This window comes from Entelurus aequoreus, linkage group LG17, assembly GCF_033978785.1.
Source record: "Entelurus aequoreus isolate RoL-2023_Sb linkage group LG17, RoL_Eaeq_v1.1, whole genome shotgun sequence".
In the NCBI taxonomy this organism is placed as follows: Eukaryota; Metazoa; Chordata; class Actinopteri; order Syngnathiformes; family Syngnathidae; genus Entelurus; species Entelurus aequoreus.
This window is the reverse complement of record NC_084747.1, coordinates 44,040,961-44,062,460: the sequence shown is the minus strand read 5'-3', so window position 1 is coordinate 44,062,460 and position 21,500 is coordinate 44,040,961. Positions and strand designations below refer to the sequence as shown.

Below are 21,500 nucleotides of genomic sequence, written 5' to 3'. Positions count from 1 at the left end.
AGTACCACCACCATGCTTGACGGTAGGATGGTGTTCTTGGGATTAAAGGCTTCACCTTTTCTCCTCCAAACATATTGCTGGGTATTGTGGCCAAACAGCTCAATTTTTGTTTCATCTGACCACAGAACTTTCCTCCAGAAGGTCTTATCTTTGTCCATGTGATGTCAGATGAAACAAAAAATGACATTATCTTTACAAGTGTATGTAAACTTTTGACCACGACTGTATGTATTAAATGAGTGCTAGCACAACTTCCAAAGCATTTTGACCACCAACCCTGTTCCTGGGATTAAAGGCCTCACCTTTTCTCCTCCAAACTGTGGAGGTTGCCCTCCAGGGGGTTCTTCGGACCACCAATCAACGCCATGAGAGTCCGTTTCGGGGTGCAATATTGTTTTATTGTTCTCAAATGTCCCAGGCTGCTTTTCAGCAATTGTCTTTTTCTCGTTCTTTCTTGCTCTCGCTCTCACGTCAGCTCCCCTCCAGCTCCAACAACTCTCTCCTCCCGGCTGCTGCCTTTTAACAGAGCGACAGGTGATTAGATAACCAGGCCCAGGTGGATCGCTGATCTCCAAGCCGGACCTGGCACACCCCGCTTCGCTGCAGGTCCGCAGGCCACGCCCCCCCCCTCCACAAAACATATTGCTGGGTATTGTGGCCAAACAGCTCAATTTTTGTTTCATCTGACCACAGAACTTTCCTCCAGCAGGTCTTATCTTTGTCCATGCAATGTCAGATGAAACAAAAAATGACATTATCTTTACAAGTGTATGTAAACTTTTGACCACGACTGTATGTATTACATGAGTGCTAGCACAACTTCCAAAGCATTTTGACCACAAACCCTAGGGGGTGCATCATTTTTTTAAAAAATGATTGGAGATTCAAGGACCCAATTTCCGCTTGATCAATTTAATAGGAGAGACTCCACGGTGGCTGGCTGTTTGTTAATCAAGTCCAAGCTCAGATTTGAACCGTTTAATGTGACCCGTCCTCTCTGGCGCAATGTTATTTCCATAAATTAATTGGAGGCTGACACTCTGTAAGCTAGACTGCCATTATGTTACAATCGTTGCAAGTGCTAGTTGGCCATACATCAGTTTGGCTACGTGTGTTTATTCCACTGGTGTCTTGTAGCTGAGCGCCCACACCTGCACGTCTACGTGTGTGTGTGTGTGTGTGTGTGTGAGTGATGTGTGATATGTTCCACCTGGCTGCTGTTGGCATCCTGCTAAATAATGGATGCAATACAAACACTGTTTGACACGGAGCGTCTAACTAAGATCTTGAACACCTTTATTTTTCTCCTCTCTTCCACACTTCCCCAAATGCCTCAATTTCAATCCATCATGTTTTCGACAGGATTTCCTGCAAATGCTGCTCAGTACCTTCCCTGACCTTGCAAGGTATGTACTCTGCATCAAGTACTTGAATTCGTTAATAATTAATTGTGCTGATTTTTTTTAAAACTCCATAATGCATTGCAATAAACATTAACAGTATACAGAGAAATCAATAATAAATGAACACAAGAGTTTATTAGGAATTTGCCAGGAAATGGTGTGCCTTCTTGAGTATCAATAAAGCAGCTTACAGCATTTTTAAGTAGCCCAATAAAAACTGAGCAGTACACATTTTAGGTATAGGTTGTTTTAAATAATGTAAAAATAATTCATATCGACATACAAGAAAGGCTCGTTGTGTATTTGAGTGTACATATGAATTAAATATGATAATGACAATTGGAGCACTATAGTTTGAGGTGTGGTTGACTCCATTATACTAGATATAATAGTACATTATATCATATTACATATTTTACTACTACTAGTACTAAAGATTGGTGTTTAAACATTAAACTAGTTAGTAGCTACTTACTGTAGTGTGATGCAGTAAATACAACCACAAACAAACATACCTTTGTACCCCGGTTTTTGTTACTAATCATTATAAAAGGTCAGATGAAAGCCAAATCGTACCAATCCAAAGCAGTTTTTCCATTAATAAATGTTGTAAATCCAATGAACCTGTTCTCGACTCCCAAAATTGTTAAGACAAAACCCTTTTATAGAGAATAATTCCAATTTTACATCCAAAAACAATGCAAAATACATACAAATAGGCAAGGGCTCAAGCCAGAAAAAAGGGCACCCTTCACAAAATGTATGCATACAATGATTATAAAAATTACAGCAGGATATTTTCAACTTATATAGTAAAAAATACAAACTCAACTTATCAAAAAAATAAATAAAATTGTACAATTCACTCATTAATTTTTTTTAATTTTTTTTTTTACTGTTTTCTGACAGAGTTGAAGCCTAAAAAACATCACACTACAATATCCAACAATATACTTCACCAGACTGTAGTAGCTCAACTTAATACACAATAATTAGGATTTTAAGTAAAACTAAACTAGTAAACTTGTCAACTGTGTCTAATTATCCACCTTTTTTCAGAATGGATAGTTAAAGTTAAAGTCCAAACAATAGTCACACACACACTAGGTGTGGTGAAATTCTCCTCTGCACCCCCTGGGAGGTGAGGGGAGCAGTGAGCAGCAGTGGTGGCCGCGCTCTGGAATCATTTTGGTGATTTAACCCCAAATTCCGACCCTTGAAAATGAGTGCCAATCAGGGAGGCAATGGGTCCCATTTTTATAGTCTTTGGTATGACTCGGCCGGGGTTTGAACTCACGACCTTCCAGTCTCAGGGCGGACACTCTAGTAAATCCAATAAACCTGTTCTCGACACCCAAAATTGTTAAGACAAAACCCTTTTATAGAGAATAATTCCAATTTTACATCCAAAAACAATGCAAAATACATATAAATAGGCAAGGGCTCAAGCCAGAAAAAAGGGCACCCTTTACAAAATGTATGCATACAATTATTATTATAAAAATTACAGCAGGATATTTTCAACTTATATAGTAAAAAATACAAACTCAACTCATCAAAAAAATAAAAAAAAAATAAAAAAATTGTACAATTCACTCATTAATTTTTTTTATTTTTTTTTTACTGTTTTCTGACAGAGTTGAAGCCTAAAAAACATCACACTACAATATCCAACAATATACTTCACCAGACTGTAGTAGCTCAACTTAATACACAATAATTAGGATTTTAAGTAAAACTAAACTAGTAAACTTGTCAACTGTGTCTAATTATCCACCTTTTTTCAGAATGGATAGTTAAAGTTAAAGTCCAAACAATAGTCTCACACACACACTAGGTGTGGTGAAATTCTCCCCTGCACCCCCTGGGAGGTGAGGGGAGCAGTGAGCAGCAGTGGTGGTCGCGCTCTGGAATCATTTTGGTGATTTAACCCCAAATTCCAACCCTTGAAAATGAGTGCCAATCAGGGAGGCAAGGGGTCCCATTTTTATAGTCTTTGGTATGACTCGGCCGGGGTTTGAACTCACGACCTTCCAGTCTCAGGGCGGACACTCTAGTAAATCCAATAAACCTGTTCTCGACACCCAAAATTGTTAAGACAAAACCCTTTTATAGAGAATAATTCCAATTTTACATCCAAAAACAATGCAAAATACATATAAATAGGCAAGGGCTCAAGCCAGAAAAAAGGGCACCCTTCACAAAATGTATACATACAATGATTATTATAAAAATTACAGCAGGATATTTTCAACTTATATAGTAAAAAATACAAACTCAACTTATCCAAAAAAAAAATTGTACAATTCACTCGTTTTTACTGTTTTCTGACCGAGTTGAAGCCTAAAAAACATTACACTATAATATCCAACAATATACTTCACCAGACTGTAGTAGCTCAACTTCATACACAATAATTAGGATTTTAAGTAAAACTAAACTAGTAAACTTGTCAACTGTGTCTAATTATCCACCTTTTTTCACAATGGATAGTTAAAGTCCCAACAATAGTCACACACACTAGGTGTGGTGAAATTCTCCTCTGCACCCCCTGGGAGGTGAGGGGAGGTGAGGGGAGCAGTAGGCAGCGGCGGTGGCCGCGCTCTGGAATCATTTCGGTGATTTAACCCCCCAATTCCAACCCTTGAAGCTGAGTGCCAAGCAGGGAGGCAATGGGTCCCATTTTTATAGTCTTTTACCATGAATTGATTTACGTGGACCCCGACTTAAACAAGTTGAAAAACTTATTCGGGTGTTACCATTTAGTGGTCAATTGTACGAAATATGTACCGAACTGTGCAATCTACTAATAAAAGTTTCAATCAATTAATCAAATGGTATGACTCGGCCGGGGTTTGAACTCACGACCTTCCAGTCTCAGGGCGGACGCTCTAACCACAAGGCCACTGGCTCAGTTGTTTTGACATGTGACACATGAGACGTATTTTCGGGTACTTAACAGGGCATGTATTTTTCCTCCTTTTTTCAATGAATTAAGTAACTACGATTTTTAATGAAAATATATTCCCTTGTTTTTTCCCAATTGTCCCAAATATTGAAATGTCGACAAGTATGCCCGTTCTCCCTTCATTAAACTTGACAAACATCGGTAAAAGGATGGACGAGGCTTTGCCTTGTTTTTCTATTTTGTTTAGGAAACGTTGGACTAGTAGCGACGTTATGTTTTCAGCGTCGCTAATGGTGTGGTTAATTTTGGCACTATGGTGGCTAATTTTGCAGTCATACTTGATTTTAAAAAAAAAGAAAAACACAGAGACTTAGTCACCAACGCTGGCAAACAGACTAGTTTGTGCCGTGTAATGTAACCCAGACAAATTCAAACAACTGGGTCAAACTTTTGGCAAACATTTTTGTTTGTAATCGAATCATACGAAAAGTTAGGTACCGTATTTTCCGCACTATAAAGCGCACCGGATTATAAGGCGCACCCTCAACAAATGGCATATTTCAAAACTTTGTTCATATACTGTATAAGGCGCACCGGATTATAAGGCGCACCTATGCATCCATTAGATGGAGCTGCGCTAAAGGGAATGTCAACAAAACAGTCAGATAGGTCAGTCAAACTTTATTACTAGATTACAAACCAGCGTTCTGACAACTCTGTTCACTCCCAAAATGATTAAACAGCTGTTTAATTATTTTCCCCGAGGTAAAGTCAGTGACATGGTGTTTTGTTTATCTTTTAACAACAGCAAAGTATAACAGTAGTGCAACGTTTATATCACATAGTGGAGGGAAACTTTTCCCTGATTCAATAAACACGTAAAAAACAGTCTGATACCGTTACAGTAAATCAAACGTTAGTGCAATCACATTATAGTAACACTCGAAATAGTGCAAAGCAATAACAATATCAATAACTCAACGTTGCTCAAACGTTAATGTCACACAACACAACACACAAAATAAACATGTAAAGCTCACTTTATGAAGTTATTCCTCATCCACGAATCCCTCGAATTCTTCTTCTTCAGTGTCCGAATTAAACAGTTGGGCGAATACGGCTCCGTCTCGTCGAAGTCATCATTAATCTTACTGCTCTATCCCCGTGTTCTACTGCGTGACGGATCGTCTTAAGTTTAAACTCTGCGTCGTAAGCGTGTCTCTTAATAGGAGCCATTTTGGGGTCTTTACATAAACAAACAAATGGAAATCAAAACGGCACGCCTCGCGCAGTCATATATCCCAGCATGCACCGCGCGCTTCTTCTTCTATGGGGGAAAATGAAGTTGGCGGCTGCTTACCGTAGTTGCGAGACCTAAACTTTATTCTGATTCTGATTTATAAAGCGCACCGGATTATAAGGCGCACTATCAGCTTTTGACAAAATTGGAGGTTTTTTGGGTGCGCCTTATAGTGCGGAAAATACGGTATTCGAAAACAGAGGCACCTACAGTATGTATTGTTAAATGAACATAGATAATGAAATGTAAGCCTTATTATATCTGTAAATGCAGACTTTTTGAGCCAACTTTAGTATTAAGTGTGCTTACGTGTATTTTTTTGAGAGTGATATATTCAGTCTTCGCTTCCAACTTTCCCTTCTAATAAGTTTTGATTTTTAGTCGGACTTAGTGTCAGGAGGGCCTGAGGTGGATTTGGCCTTGATTCTCATTGATTAAGCGCGTTGAAGGCTGGCTGTGTGGGATCCCAGCCCCCCCAACATCAATCCTTGTAAGCAGAAGTCTCATCCACTCTAGTATTAACTGAAGTGTAAAAGGACAAGCGCTCCTCCCGCCCTCCTCCTCTCTAATTTTCTGCCTCCTCTCCGGTGCTGGCTTAATCACTCAATTCTCTATTTCTCATGATTGCCTCATTAACCTCTTCTACTGCCCGTCTAGCGCTCTCTCTCTGCCTTTCTCCGTGTCTGTCCCGCTTTTTTGCATCCGTCTGCTACAGCTTGTTTCTCCCCCCCACCCATCTCTCTCTCTGTTTCTCTCTCTTTGCCAGCCATCAGAACACTTGTCCACTCTCTCTCTCTCTCTCTCTCCTGTTGTGTTTTTCTTCACCTTGTGGAGTGCTCCGGCGGACGAGCAGAGATTGATTGTATTAAACAGAGGAAGTTGGGGATGGTCAATATTTGGGTCTGATGCCTCTTCCAGTAAACAGGCGGTGAGTAGAGCAAGCTTGGGGGATGTGAGTGGGCACTCGCTGTCGCCACTTGATGTTAGGGTTCCCCGCGGTGCGCACCACAGAACCGTTCAAAGAATAAAGAATAAAGAGCAGAACATAAAATAAAGGGGGGTGAAAACAATACAATAAATCATTAATTAATTTCTCATTGCGGAGAGCTCAAACCAGGCGTAAACGTTTTTGTGTGTCAGTGTAACCGGTGGTCTTTTCCTCTGCGTTGTGTGGCTTTAATGCAGGGGTGTCAAACTCATTTCAGCTCAGGGGCCGCATGGAGGGAAATCTATTACCAAGTGGGCCGGAATGGTAAAATCATGGCATGATAACTTAAAAATAAAGACAACTCCGGGTTGTTTTCTTCGTTTTACTTTGGCCAAAAATAGAACAAGCACATTCTGAAAACGTACAAATCACAGATAATCCTCTGGACAAATCACTTCAAGTTTGTTGAAAATTCTGAGGAAATTGGTGCAGCTTAAAAAAAAACAATGAGCTTAGACTTTGTCTCGGTGTATCTACAAAGCTAGGATTAAACTTTAAAGATTCAATCAATCAATCAATCAATGTTTATTTATGTAGCCCTAAATCACAACGTGTAAACTCTTCTAGGTATCAAATACCTCCTTTGTCATGTCCACGTATCAATCCAGTGCTAACTCAACAAACCGTAAGAAACGGAGGTAAAAACTATTCAGAAGGGTTAAGTTTTCTCGTTTTTGACAGAGACATGATGGGGGAGTAAGGGAGCCAAATAACGATGTGTTTGAAGCAGAAGACATAAAACCCAAGATTTTTTCTGTTTCATTTCGGTCGAGGGAGAGGAAGACGCCACGCTTTACTTTGTACTTCTTGCTAGTCCTAACAGAAATGCTATTGTGACATCCAGTGGACACATTTAGAACAGCAGTTTCTTTCTTTCAAAATACTTTAATACTTGGCAAACTCATCACGCGGGCCGCATAAAACATGTTCGCGGGCCTGATCCGGCCCACGGGCCGTACGTTTGACATCCCTGCTTTAATGGAACACGACCGACACCATGGATTGCTCAGCTGCACTTTACTGACAATACAGAACATACAATTGTCGTCAATAACTTTGTTTCCATCGTCAAGTCCCTCTCCCGTTATCGTGGACAAAAGGGCAGTACAACAGTGAAATAAACATACCTGACAATACAGAACATACAATTGTCGTCAATAACTTTGTTTCCATCGTCAAGTCCCTACACAAATATAATACAGAAAAAGATAGTGAACTTAAATTCTTAACATGACAATATTTCTGTCGTGGCATGCACGCCTACCTCTCCCGTTATCGTGGACAAAAGGGAAGTTGGAAGGCGTGTCCAACGCATATAAAAAGACAGGTGTCCCAGTAATTATTGCAGTAGGAGGGACAACGAGACAATGGTTCCACATTGACAAAACATTGAACAATATCCAGGTATTTACATGTAACTTACACATTTTGTGTAATTATAACAATAATAAAGCATTATAAAATACATTATTTACCAGACATAATTGACCCTGTTACATCTGTACGCGGAGTAAAACTCTGGAACAAACTGGACTTACGACACAAGCGATGCCAAACTATTAATCGATTTAAACTATTATACAAACATCGGGTCTGGTTCAAATATAGAGATGGGGGTCTTTAATTTGACCTGCTGTTGTACTCTGTTTCAAAGTGTTAACATGTGCTCAATGTTTCCTTACCATTATTGCTATGTTGTCTATTACCATTGTTGGTATTTTGTCCATTACCATTGTTGGTATATTCATTCTTCCTACATTGTTGATACAAATTATTTTTACAGTGTAGAGATGTCCGATAATGGCTTTTTTGCCGATATTCCGATATTGTCCAACTCTTAATTACCGATTCCTATATCAACCGATACCGATATATACAGTCGTGGAATTAACACATTATTATGCCTCATTTTGTTGTGATGCCCCGCTGGATGCATTAAACAATGTAACAAGGTTTTCCAAAATAAATCAACTCAAGTTATGGAAAAAAAAATGCCAACATGGCACTGCCACATTTATTATTGAAGTCACAAAGTGCATTTTTTTTTTTAACATGCCTCAAAACAGCAGCTTGGAATTTGGGACATGCATGAGGAGGTTGAGGTGGGCGGGGTTGAGGTGGGGGCTGGGGGTAGGGGGTAACGGGGGGTAAATTGTAGCATCCTGGAAGAGTTAGTGCTGCAAGGGGTTCTGGGTATTTGTTCTGTTGTGTTTATGTTGTGTTACGGTGCGGATGTTCTCCCAAAATGTGTTTGTCATTCTTGTTTAGTGTGGGTTCACAGTGGGGCCCATATTTGTAACAGTGTTAAAGTTCTTTATACGGCCTTCCTCAGTGTGACCTGTATGGCTGTTGACCAAGTATGCCTTGCATTCACTTGTGTGTGTGAAAAGCCGTAGATATTATGTAATTGGGCCGGCACGCAAAGGCAGTGCCTTTAAGGTTTATTGGCGCTCTGTACTTCTCCCTACGTCCGTGTACACAGCGGCGTTTTATAAAGTCATAAATTTTACTTTTTGAATCCGATACCGATAATTTTGAAAACGATAACGATAATTTCCGATATTACATTAAAGCATTTATCGGCCGATAATATCGGCAGTTCGATATTATCGGACATCCCTATTACAGTGTAATAATTATTGTTACCTGTGGTAATGCCACTATGATACAACATTTGTATAATCCTTAAAGTAAGAGTGAAACTCAATGTATTAATCACTGAATGGAGAACTGGCGGTGGGATTAAATAAGTTATCTTCTTCCCACTCCCTTTCAGGCTAAACTGGACCATCATACTTACATACCGTATTTTTCGGACTATAAGTCACAGTTTTTTTCATAGTTTGGCCGTGGGTGCGACTTATACTCAGGAGTGACTTAAGTGTGAAATTATTAACACATTACCGTAAAATATCAAATAATATTATTTAGCTCATTCACGTAAGAGACTAGACGTATAAGATTTCATGGGATTTAGCGATTAGGAGTGACAGATTGTTTGGTAAACATATAGCATGTTCTATATGTTATAGTTATTTGAATGACTCTTACCATAATATGTTACGTTAACATACCAGGCACGTTCTCTCTTGGTTATTTATGCCTCATATAACGAACACTTATTCAGCCTGTTGTTCACTATTCTTGATTTATTTTAAATTGCCTTTCAAATGTCTATTCTTGGTGTTGGGTTTTATCAAATAAATTTCCCCCAAAAATGCGACTTATACTCCAGTGCGATTTATATATGTTTTTTTCCTTCTTTATTATGCATTTTCGGCCGGTGCGACTTATACTCCGAAAAATACGGTACATATAATTCTTATACACTTATTTTTTTTATACACTGAATTTTTTAACACATACATTTTACTTCAATTTTTTTTTCACTGAAATTGCCAGCATAATTTGATTTAAAAAAAATTCAGTTCACAAAATTCAATAGAATTTTTTTTTTAAAAAGCTTTCGTAATAAAGACACCAATTAAACTCCATACTTCGCTACGAATCCTAAAATAAAGCATGTGGCTCTATCATTCAGTTACAGACATGTGAGTGGTAAATTACATCATTTGATTGTTCTTCTGCAAATATCTAAAGCTAGCATGATGTTGTAAAACCTGAGTGCATTGTTAGCGATGTAGCTCACCATGTACACATCTCCAAATGCGACTTATACTCCAGTGCGACTTATATATGTTTTTTTCCCTTCTTTATTATGCATTTTCGGCCGGGGCGACTTATACTCCGGAGCGACTTATACTCCGAAAAATACGGTACTGTACAATACCATTTGCATTATATTAATTTATATTATTACATGTTGTCAACCTTTTTTTTTATGTCATTGCCTGAAATAAATAGATCAATTAATTACCGTACTCTTTAGGGATGCAATCTTTCAGTCATTCAGTGTTGATTAACCTGTGAGCTATAACTAGTACCGTATGTATCCTCAAACAATAAATAACGATACTTTGTTTTGTCTTACAACTTACAGCCAGACACAGCTGGAATTACTTGTGTTTTCACATGCTCAAATGGTAAAATCTGGGCTATTTTGTCAAATCACACTAAATCACATCACTGTTTTTTTTTAAGGACAGGTGTTTATTTGCGAGGTGCACAAATGTTAGTGTAAGCTAGAAGCGCTGCATTACTTCTGTCTTACAAAGGGAATATAATGTCTCACTAGTTCTTTCTATTTCTGTGTCCTTTTATTCCTGGTACCAATCAGTAATGCAATCAGTGCAGTTAGAGGCGAAACTAATTGTTCCCTATTTAAGTTTCCGCACCACCTGATATGGGGGACATGCCTGCCTCAACAGCACAACTGAAGCAAACGTTAAGGCGAGGTTAAGGCCAATTGAAGTTTGCACCTGCTGCACAACAATGCCAATGTGTAGGTTTTTTTTGGTCTTAATACCATTTGTTTTCTAATCTGAGTCTACTTTGTCAAATAGAGATACATTTTTAAATAAATGTTGCTAAAGAATTGAGAGAGGATTTGATGACGTCTGTTTGTTGACAAACTTTTGCGTTATGTGTTTTTTTTTGTTGACTTCACAGGAAAGTTACACACTTTACTTCTAGTACGGAGCTCATAATGCTATTGGTGTCCCGCAAACACGCCCGCCATGGAAAGGCTAACCACATCGGTATGTAGAGTACCAAACGGAACTGAGACTGAGTAAACCTCTTTCATTCCAATAAATGGTTGTGTTTAGATCCCATGCTTGTGTGGAAAACAGTACAGAGCTTTTCGACCTATTTTAGTGCGTAGCCAAACTTTTCAAAGCTTTGCACAGCTTGGTGGAAACATAGCTGTATTGTGAAGGAAATTACAGCTATACCTAGTAGTAAAAGTTATTTCCATTTGAGGTAAAGAGTTTAGGTGAACAACAATTAATTGAGGCACGGCATGTGTTGAAGATGAGGCAACTAAATGAGTAACTTGAGACTCAAACTCCATGAAAGCCTGCTGTTTACCTGCTATACTCAATCCAGATTGGCTTTCACGAAAACCCACAAGCAGAATTGCATCTCTCCTCCCTCCCCGCCAGCGTCAGTCTATGTAAATACTTCAAAGAAGACTTAGCTGCTAGTTAAGCTAAGCCCATGGCCTGCAATTACGAGACACCGCGGCCGCTGCTGGCGTCAGAGATGACGGAACCGTCCGGGTTCTCCGCCAGGCTGTTGCACAGAGTTGGCTGTTCCAACTGAGTTGAATATCATTTTTGATGATGTTTAAACTACAATATGGTGCATGTTTAGCAGAACATTTGCTAAGTGCCCTGCTGTGAGAAACAACCCCACACCAGGTGCTACTCATGGTGGACCTAGCCTTCTTCTTTACATGCCAACGTAACAAGACAATGAGGACCATAACACTATTCAACAATTAGTTAAATCCTGCTGGATTCTCCTGGGCTTTGAGTCTGGGAAATGGTCCCATCCTGTAGCATAAAATCAGTTTGTAACTGTGTATTCTCTCCCTTTTTCCCTTTGCAAATACCTGGAATTTGGTATTGATTGATTGATTGAAACTTTTATTAGTAGATTGCACAGTACAGTACATATTCCGTACAATTGACCACTAAATGGTAACACCCGAATAAGTTTTTCAACTTGTTTAAAGGCCTACTGAAATGATTTTTTAAAAATTTAAACGGGGATAGCAGATCCATTCTATGTGTCGTACTTGATCATTTCGCGATATTGCCATATTTTTGCTGAAAGGATTTAGTAGAGAACATTGACGATAAAGTTCGCAACTTTTGGTCGCTGATAAAAAAAAAGCCTTGCCTGTACCGGAAGTAGCGTGACGTCACAGGTTGAAAGGCTCCTCACATTTCCCCATTGTTTACACCAGCAGCGAGAGCGATTTGGACCGAGAAAGCAACGATTACCCCATTAATTTGGGCGAGGATGAAAGATTCGTGGATGAGGAACGTGAGAGTGAAGGACTAGAGTGCAGTGCAGGACGTATCAGCACTTCAGTCATCAACAATTGCATAATCAGATAAATTGACATTGTAACAGTGTAGGTCTGACTTGGTAGGATATGTACAGAGAGCAGTGAGCATAGTGAGTTCAGGAAGCATAAGAACAAGTATATACATTTGATTATTTACAATCCGGGGAGGTGGGATGTGGTGGGGGGAGGGGGTTAGTCAAGGGTTAAAGTTGCCTGGAGGTAAATTCACATATACTCACACACATACATACACACATACATAGGTACCTACGCTCCCACATACATATACAAATAAATACAGTTCATATTTACACACTCAAAGTTCGTACATCCACACGCACATTCATTATACAAACATACTGTATACACATACTGTACATATACATTCACTGTAAAAACATACATATACACATACTGTACATATACATTCACTGTACAAACACACACATACACATACTACACATACATTCACTGTACAAACACACACATACATATACTGTACATATACATTCACTGTACAAACACACATTTACACATACTGTACATATACATTCACTGTTCAAACACACATACTGTATACACATACTGTACATATACATTCGCTGTACACACATATACACATACTGTACATATAAATTCACTGTACAAGCACACATACACATACTGTACATATACAAGTACATATGCACACATACACTCATGCACATAATCACGTTTCATCAAACATATATTAACGTTGTTGCCCTAGGATAAACTGGGTATAACACATGGCACACTGACAAAGCTTAACCTATTGTTACTATAACAATCTACAAGGTTAAGGTTGCTTCTCTTTCTTCCCCTCCATTTTTCTGCATTCTTTCGTATCTCAAGTTATCATTACGTATATGTATTGTTGCATTTGAACAATTGTATTGTTGATAATAAAAAAAAAAAAAAAAAAAAAAAAAAAAAAAAAAAAAAAAGTTGCCTGGAGGTGTTCTTTTATTGCGGTTTTGAAGGAGGATAGAGATGCACTTTCTTTTACACCTGTTGGGAGTGCATTGCATATTGATGTGGCATAGAAGGAGAATGAGTTAAGACCTTTGTTAGATTGGAATCTGGGTTTAACGTGGTTTGTAGAGCTCCCCGGTCGTTTACGTTATGGAAGTAGTTTGACATGTACTTGGGTATCAGGGAGGTGTAGCGTACAGGGGCTTCAGTTAAATAAATAGTACATTTTGTCCCAAAACTAGAAAAAGCTAACGACGATGCTATGCGTATATCTAAATCAACAAAAGTATGAAATTAACCAGAAGATCATTACAAGTTTTGGAGGGAGCCTCGACCTACAGCCGATTAAAAATAGTGGAGTGACCTGAAAGGAGGATTGGGCACAGGGGATGCTCTCGCAGTCAATAGTTTTTTTTGTTAATTTCGAAGATGCATACAAGGTTGCTCAGTGGCCTTGTAATTAGTGTCCCCCCTCCACATCCCACCTCCCCGGATTGTAAATAATCAAATGTATATACTTGTTCTTATGCTTTCTGAGCTCACTATGTTCACTGCTCGCTGTACATATCCTACCAAGTCACACCTACACTGTTTCAATGTCCATTTCTCAGATGATGCAATTGTTGATGACTGAAGTGCTGATATCAACCAAACCTAACAGCACCCCCCGCCCCAAACCCCCCCCCCTCCTCACATCCCACCCCCCGGATTGTAAATAATGTAAATAATTCAATGTATATACTCTGATGATTAACTTGTGTGATGACTGTATTATGCTGATAGTATATATTTGTACCATGAATTGATTAACGTGGACCCCGACTTAAACAAGTTGAAAAACGTATTCGGGTGTTACCATTTAGTGGTCAATTGTACGAAATATGTACTGTACTGTGCAATCTACTAATAAAAGTTTCAATCAATCAATCAATCAATCGGTAGGTCGTGAGTTCAAACCCAGGCTGAGTCATACCAAAGACTATAAAAATGGGACCCATTACCTCCCTGCTTGGCACTCAGCATCAAGGGTTGGAATTGGGGGTTAAATCACTAAAATGATTCCTGAGCGCGACCACCGCTGCTGCTCACTGCTCCCCTCACCTCCCAGGGGGTGAACAAGGGGATGGGTCAAACGCAGAGGTTAATTTCAACACCTAGTGTGTGTGTGACTATCAGTGGTAGTTTAACTTAACTTTAAGGTTACATTGTAGTGCATCTCATGTGTACAGTTATACAGTTTGCCCGAAAAAGAGTAGGAAGAAGCATAGCTTTTTTTAACCGTACTCCTTCTCAGTATTGCAGTAATGACTAATAGATTTGTTCAAGTCCTGTGTCCAATATGCACTACTCACAAAAGCTGGGTGCATTTTCATCTACACGATGAAGCCAAACCGCATCTCCACCTCCGCATATAAACCCAACTCAACCCTTCCCAGAGTCCAGAATGCACACATCCAAACGCCCAGTGCACGAGCACCGCTTGCAAAACCCGCTGTCCTCCAACAATGAGTCGACGGCATAACTCACAAGGGTGTGTGATTCATGTATGGGCCAACAAATCTGATGGTTCAATTGGAACTTTAACAGCGCTTCATCGTGCCGCCCACATTTCGATACCCTGAGACCGAGACGACGCCTAACATCCGCCTAGGAGTACACTACCTCGCCTTCATTTGCAGTCTGACACATTTGAATATATTTTTTTTACATTATTTTGCAGAAATGTAATGACATTTGTACTGTATTTAAGTCTCAACTCAAAACAAAAAGTGTGAGACTGTGAGAACATAAACATTAAATAAAAAAAAACAGCTTATTTTATGGCTTCACCAACACATTAATGTGTTGTACATGAGTCAGCATAGCCAAGTGTGGAATTCCCCTCAAGCCTGGGCTGGGAATGATGTGGAAAAATGTTGTATTTACTATCATCCTTTGTGCGCACAATGCAAACTGTCTCGGGATGTTTGCATGCACATTTGTGTTTATTAGGCACTTGGGGTCACAGCGTGTGCTGTGTGACTTCATCCCTTCCTTTGGCTTGCACGTGCCTCCTGTTTACCCGCCGTGCATGCATTCAGACTGAAGTCATTGTCTCGACATGCCTTACAGTGTGGGTGTGCCCCACTTTTTGTTTAAGGTGTTGGCCCAAACCCCAAATCTGCCATTAACCTAAAAATATCTTTCCACGGCCTTGTTTTCATTGAATGTCTCATAACAGCCATTGACATAATAATGGGGGAAATACTAACACTCGTGCCATTGTGTTCCAGAAAGGGCCTAAAGCTTAGTGCTGTTTATGCCGACTGGCTCGATCGACCGGGAATTCCCAAGGTGAGGTTGTTTTCTTTTATTTTTGGTATATACTGGATCCAACTTTTTAAATGGATCATTATGAATTATGGCATAAATCACTCTGGTTATGTTCTTGCTCCTTCCAATTACGTGAGACGCGCCAAGTCGCATGCTTCCTATTAGGGGTTTATTGTGACACATGGCGAGCGCTAGCTGTAGGCCAACAATCTCAGCCTTTGTGTGCTTACCGGGTAGCAACTTATGAAAGATTTAGACTCACTGGCTATATACTAGGGCTGCGAATCTTTGGGTGTCCAACAATTCGATTCAATATCGATTGTTAGGGTCACGATTCGATTCAAAATCGATTGTTTTCGATTCAACGCGATTCTCGATTCAAAAACGATAAATTCCCGATAGATATTGATACTGTTGTTGATAATATTCATTTTTGTTTCGCTACTTTTGGTTTGTTCTGTCACACCGCGGTGAGGGATGTCTTGTCTTGGTTTTTTTCTGTCTTGTGATTTTCATGTTTTATTTTGAAAAGTAACTCTCCTCTCGTTTCAGGTCACTTGCCCTTCCTTTTGTGTCATCAGTCTGACGTCATCCCTGTTCCCTGATTGTTTCCACCTGTTCCCTATTACCCTCATGTGTCTTATAAGCCCACTCCTTCCTTTGTTCTGTGCCAGATTGTTTCGTTCATTCGTACTTTCCAGCGTCTACGTCCATGTCCATGCCTTGCCTTGTATCCAGTCTATGTTCCATGTTCTTGAATCCCTTCGTGGCTATTTTGAGTTTTCCTTTTTCCTCCTCAGCAGAGTGATTTTTTGTTATTGACTTTATTCAGCCGAAGTGGTAAGTTATTAGTTAAATTCCTAAATTTTTGAGTGACTATTTTTGTTAAACTTTATTAAATAAGATAGTGTAGAATTGTTCATAGCTGTTGTTTATTCCTCCCGTTAGAGCGTTTTTTTTGTTTATACATTTTATAGCATTTACTGCGCCAATTATTAGTTCGTCTTTGGTTTTGTGTTTTCCTCCGTTCGGAGTGATTTTCAGTTGTTCCTATTTTTTGGAACCTTTTTCATCGAGTAGTTTTTTGGTTAATTATAGTATTGTATTCCTTGACTTTGGAGGTGAAAGGAAGCTGCCAAAATAAAAGCCTGTCAAGTTCCCTACTCTGCATCTGAGTCCAATCCTTTTACCAAGTCTTGACATGTTCTGTGTCGTGTTTGTGTCTCCTCTCAATTGCTCCGTTTATTGCAGTTCTGAGTGTTGCTGGGTCGGGTTTGGTTTTGGAATTGGATTTAATTTTTATGGTATTGCTGTGTATTGTTTTGTTGGATTGATTAATTTAAAAAAAAAGAAGAAAAAAAAAAAGTTAAATAAAAAAATCGATTTTTTAAAAATGAGAATCGATTCTGAATCGCACAACGTGACAATCACGATTCAAATTCGAAACGATTTTTCCCCACACCCCTACTATGTACACTTGTATAACTATTTTGCAAATCCAAAAGAGTCAAAATTCTACGCAATGAGAGAAGCAACAGATAGGACAAAATCCCTTAAGAACGGAGGAATTTAAAAAAAAAAAGTAGACAAAACAAGTTGAAACAAGTTGGAAAAGACCCAACATGAGACAACGTCGCCCAAAAGTACACCAGAATTAGACAAAAATGCGAAAACAAAGACAAGAAATGTATGAAATTGACCGAAACCCACACACTCTGCCTACAAATATCCACTGTAGAGGTTTTTTGGTGCACAGAAGACGGCTCGGTTTTATTTGCAATTGTGTTGAAATGTTTGTAACACAATTTGAGATGTGTACATGGTGAGCTACATCGCTAACAATGCGCTCAGGTTTTGCAACATCATGCTAGCTTTAGTTATTCGCCGAAGAACAATCAAATGATGTAATTTACCACTCACATGTCTGTAACTGAATGATAGAGCCACATGCTTTATTTTAGGATTCGTAGCGAAGTATGGCGTTTAATTTGTGTCTTTATTACGAAAGCTTTTTTTTAAATTTTTTGCAATTGAATTTTGTGAACGGAGTTTTTTTTAAATGAAATTATGCTGGTAATTTCAGTGAAAAAATCTTTTTAAGTCAAATGTATGTGTTTAAAAATTCAGTTTATAAAAAAAATAAGTGTATAAAAATTCTATGTAAAAAAAAATCAGTGCTGAAAAATTCAGCGCAGAACTTTGCTGCTTCAATACGCAAGTCCCACTTCTGGTAAATTAGGACTGAAGTAACCGATCCTGTTTCAGAACCAGCCAATGAGGTGTCAAGTTTGAAGTCATGTGACACGGGTCTTGCAAAACAGCATAAAAAAGGCAGATACCTGGGCAACCTGGGCATAATAAACATTTCAATGTGGCTCGATGGGGGATTACAGACTACACGAATGATTCCAATTGCGGGTTACTATGGTAACCATAGGATACATGCTGATCAGGCATGAAGCAGAGTGGGCGGGGCTTGTTTTTACAGCAACAAGCCTGAGACGTGAGTGTCAAATGGAGGCAGATTTCTACAACAAAGTTCTGCAGAAAATTATATCCAATATTGGGATGTTTTTTACCCTTTGTGTTTATGTTTCGCCGTGTTTGTTGCACCTTTGTTGTTCTAGATAGATTATAAAACATGTCGTTTAAGGAGGTGGTCTGGGAAGTGGTGGATCATCGTTCATTTCTTAATCAGTGAAAAACAAAAATTAATTCAGTTTTTTAGATGGTCTGTTATAATGTTTTTCGTAGCAGTCATTACTGTGTGAGTGTTTGTACTATCGTGTGATTGTCATGATCCGTGGTCCGGATCATGTTTTTCTATTTTCTGTTAGTTTTGGACTCCTTTAGTTCCTGTTTGTGACACCTCTGAGTTTGGTTTGGTTGCCATGGCTGCTTATTGTTTTCACCTGCCTCCGGTGTTCGGAACGCTCACCTGTTTCTAATCAGAGGCATTATTTAAGCCTGCCTTTGCCGGTCAGTCGGCCTGGCGTCAGTGTTCGCTTCATACCTTGTCTACGTAAGTCTTGTTTATTTCATGCCACATTTTCGTGAGTGTTCCATGTCCATAGTTCTAGGTTTCCTGCGCTAAGTTTTTGCCTTAGCTTCCGCGTGCGATAGGCACGATTGCCATTGTTGTTTGCCTGTTATTTTGTAAGTTGGATGATTTATGAGGAATAAATCATATCCTACCTTCACGTTTTCGTCCGGAGTTGTCTGTTTCTGCATTCCTGGGAGAACGACCCCGCAGTTAGCTGCGACCCCCCGTGTTACAGTGATCAGCTTTTATCCTTTTTTTTTTGCAGAATTTTGGGATTTTTCACAAATGCACAGAAACCTCCACATGTATAAAGTGTTTATAAAAAGGGATCCAAGCTCATACAGCACATGAAATGGCCTGGCCGCATGTATTGCTGCATTATCTGCCTCTCTGTAAGACTTGTGTCACATGATTACAAACTTGACACCTCATTGGCTGGTTCTGAGACAGTTCAGTCTAAATTTACCGGAAGTGGGATCTTGATTGGCGACACTAAATTGGCCCTAGTGTGTGAATGTGAGCGTGAATGTTGTCTGTCTATCTGTGTTGGCCCTGCGATGAGGCGGTGACTTGTCTAGGGCAGTGTTTTTCAACCTTTTTTGAGCCAAGGCACACTTTCTGCGTTGAAAAAATGCGGAGGCACACCACTAGCAGAAATCATTAAAAAACTAAACTCAGTTGACAGTAAAAAGTCATTGTCGCAATTGTTGGATATGACTTTAAAGCATAACCAAGCATGCATCACTGTAGCTCTTGTCTCAAAGTAGGTGTACTGTCACCACCTGTCACATCACGCCGTGACTTATTTGGACTTTTTTGCTGTTTTCCTGTGTAGTGTTTTACTTCGTGTCTTGCGCTCCTATTTTGGTGGCTTTTTCTCTTTTTTTTGGTATTTTCCTGTAGCAGTTTCATGTCTTCCTTTGAGCGATATTTCCCGCATCTACTTTGTTTTAGCAATCAAGAATATTTCAGTTGTGTTTATCCTTTTTTGTGGGGACATTGTTGATTGTCATGTCATGTTCCGATGTACATTGTGGACGCCGTCTTTGCTCCACAGTAAGTCTTTGCTGTCGTCCAGCATTCTGTTTTTGTTTACTTTTGTAGCCAGTTCAGTTTTAGTTCCGTTCTGCATAGCCTTCCCTAAGCTCCAATGCCTTTTCTTAGGGGCACTCACCTTTTGTTTATTTTTGGTTTAAGCATTAAGACACCTTTTACCTGCACGCTGCCTTCCGCTGTTTCCCACATCTACAAAGCAATTAGCTACCGGCTGCCACCTACTGATATGGAAGAGTATTACACGGTTACTCTGCCGACCACTCAAAAACAACACGTCATTTGCAGACTATAATTACTGGTTTGCAAAAAATATTTTTTTACCTCAAATAGGTTAAATGAGATCATCTCCCACGGCACACCAGACTGTATCTCAGTGGTTGAAAAACACTGGTCTAGGGTGTACCCCGCCCGAATGCAGCTGATACAGGCTGCAGCACCCCTTGTGACCTCGTAAGGGACAAGCGGTAGAAAATGGATGGATGGATCTTGTTTTGAAGCAGCAAATTTTTTCTGCACTTTTTTAAAACACTGAATTTTCAAACACAAATGTTTTATACACTGAATTTCAAAACACACCCATTTACTACCAAGTTTTTTTTTTCACTGAAATTGTCAGCATAGTTTGCTGTAAAAAGAAATACAGTTCACAAAACTTAAAAGCAAAAAAAATCAGTTACCGTATTTTTCGGACTATAAGTCGCAGTTTTTTTCATAGTTTGACCGGGGAGTGCGACTTATACTCAGGAGCGACCTATGTGTGAAATTATTAACACATTACCGTAAAATATCAAATAATATTATTTAGCTCATTCACGTAAGAGACTAGACGTATAAGATTTCATGGGATTTAGCGATTAGGAGTGACAGATTGTTTGGTAAACGTATAGCATGTTCTATATGTTATAGTTATTTGAATGACTCTTACCATAATATGTTACGTTAACATACCAGGCACGTTCTCACTTGGTTATTTATGCGTCATATAACGTACACTTATTCAGCCTGTTGTTCACTATTCTTTATTTATTTTAAATTGCCTTTCAAATGTCTATTCTTGGTGTTGGCTTTTATCAAATAAATTTCCCCCAAAAATGCGACTTATACTCCAGTGCGACTTATATATGTTTTTTTCCTTCTTTATTATGCATTTTCGGCCGGTGCGACTTATACTCCGAAAAATACGGTACATAAATTGAGTGTCAAAAAAAGCTTTTGTAATAAAGACACACATTACACATTAACCTCCATAGCAAAGCCTTTCTTTGGTCAAAAGTTATAGATATGTTCCACTATTGTCATAAAGTTATAGCATGTTGCTCATACAGTGGCTGTGGTCTACCACCACGAGGTACAGTAGATTAAATAAACAACTAAAAAGACAATAATGTTCACTTTTGATTGATCGACCACGACGCCCAGGTCAGGAAAGCTATTGATTTAACAATATGTTTGATATTGTGGTTGATACAATTTTACAGCTCCTATGTACAATATTATCCATCTCATTGGATTGTACCTA

The 21,500-nt window shown here is 39.1% G+C and overlaps 1 protein-coding gene across 4 annotated transcripts in view; it reads left to right on the top strand.

Moving 5' to 3' along the window:
* aopep (aminopeptidase O (putative)) overlaps positions 1-21,500 on the top strand; it is a 203,733-nt gene that overhangs the window by 107,032 nt on the left and 75,201 nt on the right. For 2 of the 4 annotated variants that reach the window (XM_062025735.1, XM_062025733.1), the window contains 2 exons: positions 1,363-1,406; positions 15,843-15,903. The exons of 1 other annotated variant lie outside the window; for it this stretch is intronic. In XM_062025735.1, the coding sequence (XP_061881719.1) occupies positions 1,363-1,406; positions 15,843-15,903 (105 nt within the window). The remainder of the gene's footprint in view (positions 1-1,362; positions 1,407-15,842; positions 15,904-21,500) is intronic. One more of the 4 variants, XR_009821729.1, reaches the window with a different exon arrangement.